Consider the following 11,047-nt stretch of genomic DNA (forward strand, 5'->3'; position numbering starts at 1 on the left):
TGTGTGTGTGTGTGTGTGTGTGTGTGTGTGTGTGTGCGCGTGCGTGTAGTTCCATCCGTTCCTAAGAACTTCCGGATCCAGCTCAGACATCTGGACACCATCTATGTGGACTGGAGCCTCCCAGCAGAACCCAACGGAGTCGTCATAGGATATACATTAAAGTACCAAACAGGTAATACCACCTTAAATACTCTCTAACATACACCTAACTTAATGGAGTCATCATAGGATTTACATTACAGTACCAGACAGGTAATACCACCTTAAATACACCTTACAGTACCAGACAGGTAATACCACCTTAAATACACCTTACAGTACCAGACAGGTAATACCACCTTAAATACACCTCACAGTACCAGACAGGTAATACCACCTTAAATACACCTTACAGTACCAGACAGGTAATACCACCTTAAATACACCTTACAGTACCAGACAGGTAATACCACCTTAAATACACCTCACAGTACCAGACAGGTAATACCACCTTAAATACACCTTACAGTACCAGACAGGTAATACCACCTTAAATACACCTCACAGTACCAGACAGGTAATACTACCTTAAATACACCTTACAGTACCAGACAGGTAATACCACCTTAAATACAGCGTACAGCTGTGTCTGCACTCTGCAGCTGCTACAGCACCACGTAACCCTAACCCTAACCCAAACAATAATGGCGGCAGGATCACTTTTCTGGTCGTTCTTTTTCAGCCTGGATCTACTTTCTCTATTTCTATGTCTGAAAACCGGTGCAAACCGAGGGGGAGGGGGAGGGGGCAGCCTCTCGCTTCGTAATGGCGGCTCCCATAATGTTATGGAAATAATGGATTGTTATTTTTCTATAAAATCGCATTTTCTATAAATCGTTAAATACACTCTAAAATACACCTAGCCTAATGGAGTCATCATAGGATACACCCTAAAGGAGAATTCCATGATAAATCACTTTTTACCTTGTTGTCTTGTTATTTAGTCTACAAAAAGCGGGTCCAGGTGTTTTTTAATCCAAAAAAGCATTATCGTCCATTTCGGCTGAGCTGCGGCAACCTCTTATACAGCCCACGGGTTACACACGACGGCAGCAGTGGGAATTACGCAAAACCACTTATTTTCCATGTCTTTAAAATCCACTTTTAGACTCATATCACCCCTTGACACACTAGAGCTGTAGCAATAGCATTGCACTCCAGCCATACGTCATTGTGGTCACGTTTTGAATCTCGTCTCGCGTGACTTCAGAATCGTATTCTAACACGAGTGAAGCGTTTTGCGGCAGAATGGCTAGAAAGAGGTAACCATGGAGATATTTATGTATGTGTTTATTAACAGCTGAGAAAAAGTGGATTTTAAAACCATGGAAATAAGTTGTTTTGCGTAATGTCCATTGATTGATTGATTGATTGATTGATTGATTGATTGAAGAATTTATTAGAAGTTTGCAATAGAAAAAAGTACAGTTTCATGACAGTACAAATCACTGGTACAAGGTCAACTAAAAGGAGATCCTAGAAAGCCGATGCTTATTTCCACAGGACCCACACTTTAAGTATATCTCATATAACATTGAAAGACAGACGGATAGAACATAGTACTTTATCTAGGATAATATCAATTTCAAAAGCAGAAAAAGCATAAAATCGAATACAAATGCAGAAAAAGGGTGGGGGGAGCATGGGGGCTTAGTCTATTTACAAGTCACGGGTAGCAGCCGCCTGAAGGTGACTTTTCATACCGATTTTGAAGGAGGCTAGGGATTTGCTCTCCTTTAAGGCTTGTGGAAGGGTGTTCCACATGTTGATTGTATAGCAGGAGAACGAGTTAGAGCCTTGTTTAGTGTTAAATCTACGTTGATGATGATTAGTGGAGCTGCCTCTGGTGTTGTGATCGTGAACATCCTTGACCTTTAAAGGGGCTACACCATGCTTTTAAAACTATATTCTTTGTATAAATATATGCTCAAAATTGAGTCTTAAGCTGTGTACACACTACAGATATATAGTTGAACGTTTTGCTTGGTAATTCAATGTAATCTCAATGGAAACCAGCTTTATGCCTCATTCACACTACAGATATATAGTTGAACGTTTTGCTTGGTAATTCAATGTAATCTCAATGGAAACCAGCTTTATGCCTCATTCACACTACAGATATATAGTTGAACGTTTAGCTTGGTAATTCAATGTAATCTCAATGGAAACCAGCTTTATGCCTCATTCACACTACAGATATATAGTTGAACGTTTAGCTTGGTAATTCAATGTAATCTCAATGGAAACCAGCTTTATGCCTCATTCACACTACAGATATATAGTTGAACGTTTAGCTTGGTAATTCAATGTAATCTCAATGGAAACCAGCTTTATGCCTCATTCACACTACAGATATATAGTTGAACGTTTTGCTTGGTAATTCAATGTAATCTCAATGGAAACCAGCTTTATGCCTCATTCACACTACAGATATATAGTTGAACGTTTAGCTTGGTAATTCAATGTAATCTCAATGGAAACCAGCTTTATGCCTCATTCACACTACAGATATATAGTTGAACGTTTAGCTTGGTAATTCAATGTAATCTCAATGGAAACCAGCTTTATGCCTCATTCACACTACAGATATATAGTTGAACGTTTTGCTTGGTAATTCAATGTAATCTCAATGGAAACCAGCTTTATGCCTCATTCACACTACAGATATATAGTTGAACGTTTAGCTTGGTAATTCAATGTAATCTCAATGGAAACCAGCTTTATGCCTCATTCACACTACAGATATATAGTTGAACGTTTAGCTTGGTAATTCAATGTAATCTCAATGGAAACCAGCTTTATGCCTCATTCACACTACAGATATATAGTTGAACGTTTAAAGCTTGGTAATTCAATGTAATCTCAATGGAAACCAGCTTTAAAGATACAGGAGACGCTCCAAACAAAGCTTTGAAAGCTTTAAAGCTGGTTTCCATTGAGATTACATTGAATTACCAAGCTAAACGTTCAACTATATATCTGTAGTGTGAATGAGGCATAAAGCTGGTTTCCATTGAGATTACATTGAATTACCAAGCTAAACGTTCAACTATATATCTGTAGTGTGAATGAGGCATAAAGCTGGTTTCCATTGAGATTACATTGAATTACCAAGCTAAACGTTCAACTATATATCTGTAGTGTGAATGAGGCATAAAGCTGGTTTCCATTGAGATTACATTGAATTACCAAGCAAAACGTTCAACTATATATCTGTAGTGTGAATGAGGCATAAAGCTGGTTTCCATTGAGATTACATTGAATTACCAAGCTAAACGTTCAACTATATATCTGTAGTGTGAATGAGGCATAAAGCTGGTTTCCATTGAGATTACATTGAATTACCAAGCTAAACGTTCAACTATATATCTGTAGTGTGAATGAGGCATAAAGCTGGTTTCCATTGAGATTACATTGAATTACCAAGCTAAACGTTCAACTATATATCTGTAGTGTGAATGAGGCATAAAGCTGGTTTCCATTGAGATTACATTGAATTACCAGGCTAAACGTTCAACTATATATCTGTAGTGTGAATGAGGCATAAAGCTGGTTTCCATTGAGATTACATTGAATTACCAAGCTAAACGTTCAACTATATATCTGTAGTGTGAATGAGGCATAAAGCTGGTTTCCATTGAGATTACATTGAATTACCAAGCTAAACGTTCAACTATATATCTGTAGTGTGAATGAGGCATAAAGCTGGTTTCCATTGAGATTACATTGAATTACCAAGCAAAACATTCAACTATATATCTGTAGTGTGAATGATGCAGGTTTTAACCCTCAACAAACACTCTGACCATTCTTTTTGTTTGTTCCAGCTCTACTATAATGAGGCTGCAATACCAAAACGGCCTCTGTTTGCTCAGGGGCGCATCTAGTGGGGTTTTTCCACCCCTCCCCCCTCCCCTCCTCTTCACTCCTCCCCGGACCCCACGTTGACAACAAATAATGTTAATATTGGGCCAATACAAAAATAGGATAATGTTGCAGCTCTGATTATAGCCTATGTTGTATGTTATAGGCCTACTGTCAAATGACACAGGGCGACCGTTGCTAGACCAGACATTACAGAAAGTTAATCTACATTAGACAATCAACCCCACCTGCATTGTATTTATGTATAAAAAAAAAGTAAAAAATAAAAAAGTGTTTTGAAAAAAAAGTTTTTGAAAATAAAGTTTTTTGAAAAAAAAAAGTTTTTGAAAAAAAAAATTTGATTTTTTTTTTTTTTGAAATTATTATTTTTTTTGACTCTGAAAAAAAAACGGGAATCCGTGTGACATCACACGGATCAACTCTCAGAACAGCACTGTTCTGAGAACCCGTGGAAAGCTTTTCATCTCTGTCTTCCCAAAACCAGAGAAAGACACAACGGTCAGAAATAGGACTTTGTGAGGATAGAAGGTTCCAGTGGGACCCCAAAAAAAGGTTTTAAAATAGAAAAAGTGAAAATTCATGGTGTAGGTCCTTTAAGAAGTAGTTTGTCAGGTACATGGGTATCTTGGAGGTGTCTTGTACATCAGGCCCATTGCAAGATGCTGTACACTGTCAGCTACTTTGAGCCACCCCACACTTTCGTGGTGATGATCGGTAAGGTGGGCCCGAGGAGGAAGACCAAGCACGACCCTTCGCCTTGGTTTGCATTTGCGGGAGCTTTACTGCCACTCGCGGGTGTCTGAGAGTAGACGTTCATTTCCGGAAGATGTTCTTCTTCTCTGGCAGTAAATGATAACGTCTTCTTCTTCTCTACAGTAAATGATAACGCGTGTTCTTCTTCTCTACAGTAAATGATAACGTGTTCTTCTTCTCTACAGTAAATGTGTTCTTCTCTACAGTAAATGTTAACGTGTTCTTCTTCTCTGGCAGTAAATGATACGTGTTCTTCTTCTCTACAGTAAATGTTAACGTGTTCTTCTTCTCTACAGTAAATGATAACGTGTTCTTCTTCTCTACAGTAAATGTTAACGTGTTCTTCTTCTCTACAGTAAATGTTAATGTGTTCTTCTTCTCTACAGTAAATGATAACGTGTTCTTCTCTACAGTAAATGTGTTCTTCTTCTCTACAGTAAATGATAACGTGTTCTTCTCTACAGTAAATGTGTTCTTCTTCTCTACAGTAAATGATAACGTCTTCTTCTTCTCTACAGTAAATGATAACGTGTTCTTCTTCTCTACAGTAAATGTGTTCTTCTTCTCTACAGTAAATGTTAACGTGTTCTTCTTCTCTACAGTAAATGATAACGTGTTCTTCTCTACAGTAAATGATAACATGTTCTTCTTCTATGACAGTAAATGCGTCCAGAGGAGAGGAGATGCGTGTTGAAGAGTTTCCTCCCAACGTCACCAGTTTCTCGGTGCGTCGCTACGACCGCTACACCCGCTACAGGTTCTCCCTGGCAGCGCGAACCCGAGAGGGCACCGGAGACTGGCACACCGAGGAGAGTCTGCACTACACAACCGAGGGTATTATCATTCTTTTTATTATTGTGGGCTCGCCTATAAGGCGAGCACACTTTAGATATTGTCATTATTTATCTATCAGGCAGGCATACTATATCAAGTTCTCCTCAAAACTTCGGTTCCTTTCTACTCCTACATAATTAGTGAGAAAATGAAAATAAAAACATCAATGTGTTCAGTTTACAGTGGCGAAGTGTGCTATTATTTTTTATAGCAATCGGCCAAATGGTGGCGCTGTAGGAAGCCTTCGAAAGTGCGATCTTTGAACAGGTATAGCTCATGCTCTGTTATACGTACAGCCATGAAACCTGTATACACTTATGCGTCTCCTCATGCCGAACAACTTTTACCCTCTAACTTTTGACCTCTGACCTTTAGGTCTCCCACAATTCGGAATTATATGAAAAACAGTAAAAATCTATCTCCTCCTGGGATTTTCGCGTCAAGTGCACAAAACTTTTTTCACATGAACTTTGGACCAATACGGTCAAACTGTCTGGTTGGATTTCTTTTAAAGTGAAATATAATTTTTTAATAATTCAATATATATTGCGGTTTTATGCAAATTATTCTTCGGCCTCTAAATCATACATGCAAAGTTACACGTTCATGGCATTTGGCAAAGATGTGGAGGGTTAGTCAAAGTATCACTGAAACCAATTTTATTCCAATCGGCCAAAGGGGGGCGCTATACGAAGCGTCTGAAAATTCAAACTTCAAACGGGCATAAGTCATGACTCGTTTCGTTTGAAGACATGCAACTTGTTACACGCGTGCTTTGACTCAAGCGGAAGACATCTGTGTCATTGTTAAGTAAGCTCCGCCCTTCGATTTTCCGCCACTTTGAGCAGTTTGTAAAACGCGTAAACCCGCTTTTATTCTGGAATTTTCGCGTCACGTGCACAAAACTTTTTTTACGTGAACTTTGGACCGATATCTAAAGATCTGTCAGATCGGATTTCTTTAACATTGAAACATGCTTTTTTAAATAATTCAAACAATATTGCATTTTTATGCAAATTATTCTTCTGCCTCTAAAACATACAAGCAAAGTCACATTTTCATGACAAAATAGTGTAGAGGGTTAGTTCAAATATCACTGAAACCAATCTTACCCCAAATGGCCAAAGGGGGGCGCTATATAATTTTGAGCAGTTTGTAAAACGCTTAAACCCGTTTTTATTCTAGGATTTTTTTTGCAATTTGCATGAAACATTCTACACGCAATCTAAGGACCTTTATTTAACATGCCTATGAAGTGCACACAAAAAATATATAAAATAATAATAATAAATATAGCTGCAAGCAGCGATAAAGTGTCCAAAGCCAAAAACACCTCAAATCATGAACAAGATTTCACGGGATGTGCGTGAAATCTTGCAAGCACATTCCCAATAGGTCAAGGAACAGATACCAACCTTCTCACATTGGCCTGTTATAGCGCCACCAGCGGGTCAACTTTTGCACAACACATTTTTGGAACAAAATGGACCAATCTTTGACGTCAGTAACGTCAAAGAGAGCACTGCCTGCGATCTTGACATTTTGTGCTTTTATAGCCATTGTTTTCTGGCTTGAAGCGAGCCCACAATTGTTTCGAAGGAACAATATTTGTCTAGTTATTATTATTATTACTTGCGCAAGCAGAGCGCTCAAGTAATCGGCTGGGTATGTCTAGAAATGTCATCTTTCAGGGTGTTATTTATTATTGGGTATGTTCAGCGTACGCCAGGGACCAAGTGGATATCTCCACCCAGGGATAGTTCATAGGGATCATGTGTATATTTATGTATATATTTATGTATATATATATATATATATATATATATATATTTATGTATACATTTATGTATACATTTATGTATAAATATATGTGTATATTTATGTATATATTTATGTATATATTTATATGTATATTTATGTATTTACATGTATATTTATGTATATATTTATGTATATATTTATGTATTTACATGTATATGTATGTATATTTTTATGTATTTATATGTATATTTATGTATTTACATGTATATTTATGTATATATATGTATATATTGATGTATATATTTATGTATATATTCCAGCCTATGCCAGGGACCAGGTGGATATCTCCACTCAGGGATGGTTCATAGGCATCATGTGTGCGGTGGCGGTCATGGTTCTCATCCTGCTCATCGTGTGTTTCATCAAGAGGAGTCGAGGAGGAAAATATCCAGGTAGGAATTTATTTATTTTAGAGTTCTGGCCACTGTAGGCCTACAGTATGTACTCCTATAGTCTGTTACTGTAGGCCTACAGTATGCACTTCTACAGACTGTTACTGTAGGCCTACATTACATCCTCCTACAGACTGTTACTGTAGGCCTACATTACATCCTCCTACAGACTGTTACTGTAGGCCTACAGTATGTACTCCTACACACTGTTACTGTAGGCCTACATTACATACTGATATGATATGATATAGTACTTTATTGTCAGTTCACACTGAAATTTGTCTTACGACACAGCAGTCATGTATTCAAAACATATATACAAACATTTGTAACACATCAAGGCATACGTGACACGCTGAGTCGCGGTGCAGCCCCTGTACCAGCGCACCAATCCTACTCCTACAAACTGTTACTGTAGGCCTACAGTATGTACTCCTACAGACTGTTACTGTAGGCCTACATTACATACTCCTACAGACTGTTACTGTAGGCCTACAGTATGTACTTCTACAGACTGTTACTGTAGGCCTACAGTATGTAATCCTATAGTCTGTTACTGCAGGCCTACATTACATACTTCTACAGACTGTTACTGTAGGCCTACAGTATGTACTTCTAAATACTGTTACTGTAGGCCTACATTACATATTCCTACAGACTGTAGGCCTACATTACATACTCCTACAGTCTGTTACTGTAGGCCTACACCAGTGGTAAGAATTACATAGTGGTTACACTGATCAAATATCCAATAGGAAGCTGCTGTTTGAATCCATCTCCAGTGTATCCCCGCCCTAGTCCTAAGAACGGGCGTGGCTCTGCCTGTGTAGGGACCAGCAGAGGGGGCGTGGCTCTGCCTGTGTAGGGACCAGCAGAAGGGGCGTGGCTCTGCCTGTGTAGGGACCAGCAGAGGGGGCGTGGCTCTGCCTGTGTAGGGACCAGCAGAAGGGGCGTGGCTCTGCCTGTGTAGGGACCTGCCTGTGTAGGGACCAGCAGAAGGGGCGTGGCTCTGCCTGTGTAGGGACCAGCAGAAGGGGCGTGGCTCTGCCTGTGTAAGGACCAGCAGCGGAAATCCAAGGAAACGCCAGGGGGGACAATTCAGACAGTTTTTTCTTGCGTGCCGATATCGGTTTTCGGGTGGTTTCCCCCCTCATATTCCTTCGGATACGGGCATCTTTTTAACGGTTTTATGAATGTATTATTTATTTACTTATTATCACTGCTGCAATAACCAACACAGCCACAGCCTTATCACTGCTGCAATAACCAACACAACCACAGCCTATACAAAACACACAACTTTATTATCACTGCTGCAATAACCAACACAACCACAGCCTTATCACTGCTGCAATAACCAACACAACCACAGCCTATACAAAACACAATAACCAACACAACCACAGCCTATACAAAACACACAACTTTATTATCACTGCTGCAATAACCCACACAACCACAGCCTATACAAAACACAATAACCAACACAACCACAGCCTATGCAAAACACAATAACCAACACAACCACAGCCTATACAAAACACACAACTTTATTATCACTGCTGCAATAACCAACACAACCACAGCCTATACAAAACACAATAACCAACACAACCACAGCCTATACAAAACACAATAACCAACACAACCACAGCCTATACAAAACACACAACTTTATTATCACTGCTGCAATAACCCACACAACCACAGCCTATACAAAACACAATAACCAACACAACCACAGCCTATACAAAACACAATAACCAACACAACCACAGCCTATACAAAACACAATAACCAACACAACCACAGCCTATACAAAACACACAACTTTATTATCACTGCTGCAATAACCCACACAACCACAGCCTATACAAAACACAATAACCAACACAACCACAGCCTATACAAAACACAATAACCAACACAACCACAGCCTATACAAAACACACAACTTTATTATCACTGCTGCAATAACCCACACAACCACAGCCTATACAAAACACACAACAATAACCAACACAACCATAGCCTATACAAAACACACAACTTTAGTCATGACCAATGACAAATGCACCTCAGAAAGTCACAAGGTAAAAAGTAAAGGCAAAATACACCTAGAAACTTACTATTGTTGCTTCTTGGTCCTTCCGAAATGTACATAGTTAACACTGTAGTAACTTGGCACGGTTGGGACGGGACTTAAAGGAGTCGTTCAGACCAAAACACATATAGGGTTAAATCTGCCTTTTATCAAACCCCTTCATACCTGCTTTAGTCGATTTTTTTCATAGCTGCCCCTGTTGCTAGATTTCTGATTCCCCTGTTGCTAGATTTCTGATTCCCCTGTTGCTAGATTTCACGGGCCCTCTAACAGAGTAGATAGTTTTGACCTCACAGGCACCCTTACTTGTCAAACAGATGAGAAGATCCTCTGCTCCTCCCCTCCCTTTCTAGGCTCTCCTCTCCCTGCTCAAGGAAGTTATTTAAGAAGGAAGGGAAACACGTGACCACATGGGCATGCGTATGGAGCTCAGCATGGGTGCCAGAACTCGCACAAGGACTCGCACCGGAAGTACGATAAAATACATGTCAGTGAAGCGACCGCAGTTTTCCCAGTGACCCTGAGCGCAAAGGTGGGGGCCGATGGGCAATAGGCTTCCCACACTCCCGCGCTCCCACCGTTGTGCTCAGGGCCGTTGGGAAAACCGTGGTCGCGTCAGTGAATGGAGACGGCTTGATCAGCTCATGAACAAACCTGGAACAAAAACTATTTATTAACTACTGAGACCTTGGTCATCTAATCTGTTCAGGAATATAAAAGAAGACATACCAAAGGTATTTTTACAATCACTTGCTTTTCGATGTGCACAGTACATAATGAAATAATAATAATAACAGTAAATAATAATCGTTTCTGTCAACGAAGTATCGCGAGATTTGGTTCCCAGACAGGAAACGGTGGATAGTCTCGCGATACTTGGCTCGTTTAGAAACGTACTTTTTGCTCTTTAGATACTGCTATAAAATGACACAGTGCACACATCGAAAATCCACACAGCACAAAAAAATGTGTGACATGCCTTCTTTTATTTTCCTGAGCTGAGTATGTTATAAAGGTCTCATAAATAGTGTTTGTTCATGTTCATGTGAGCTGCTGGGAGGCTGCTCCACAGTCTTCCACCGAACTTCCGGCTGCAGTTTGGCACCCATGGTGCGACCAATCTGCCGGTTGGAACTGCGAGATAGCGAAAAGGGCGTGGCTGTCTGTACCTCTTTATTTACCTTGTCCCTGCTCTGGTGCAGAGCAGAAGCCGTTTGAC

At 39.7% G+C, this 11,047-nt stretch overlaps 1 protein-coding gene across 1 annotated transcript in view; it reads left to right on the forward strand.

Moving 5' to 3' along the window:
• nfascb (neurofascin homolog (chicken) b) overlaps nt 1-11,047 on the forward strand; it is a gene marked incomplete at both ends in the record, with an annotated part of 89,637 nt that overhangs the window by 70,458 nt on the left and 8,132 nt on the right. Inside the window, 3 exons of the mRNA XM_080733923.1 lie at nt 50-172; nt 5,338-5,511; nt 7,593-7,724. Of these exons, the coding sequence (XP_080590049.1) occupies nt 50-172; nt 5,338-5,511; nt 7,593-7,724 (429 nt within the window). The remainder of the gene's footprint in view (nt 1-49; nt 173-5,337; nt 5,512-7,592; nt 7,725-11,047) is intronic.

This window comes from Nannobrachium achirus, assembly GCF_963921795.1.
Source record: "Nannobrachium achirus genome assembly, chromosome: 9".
Taxonomy (NCBI): Eukaryota; Metazoa; Chordata; class Actinopteri; order Myctophiformes; family Myctophidae; genus Nannobrachium; species Nannobrachium achirus.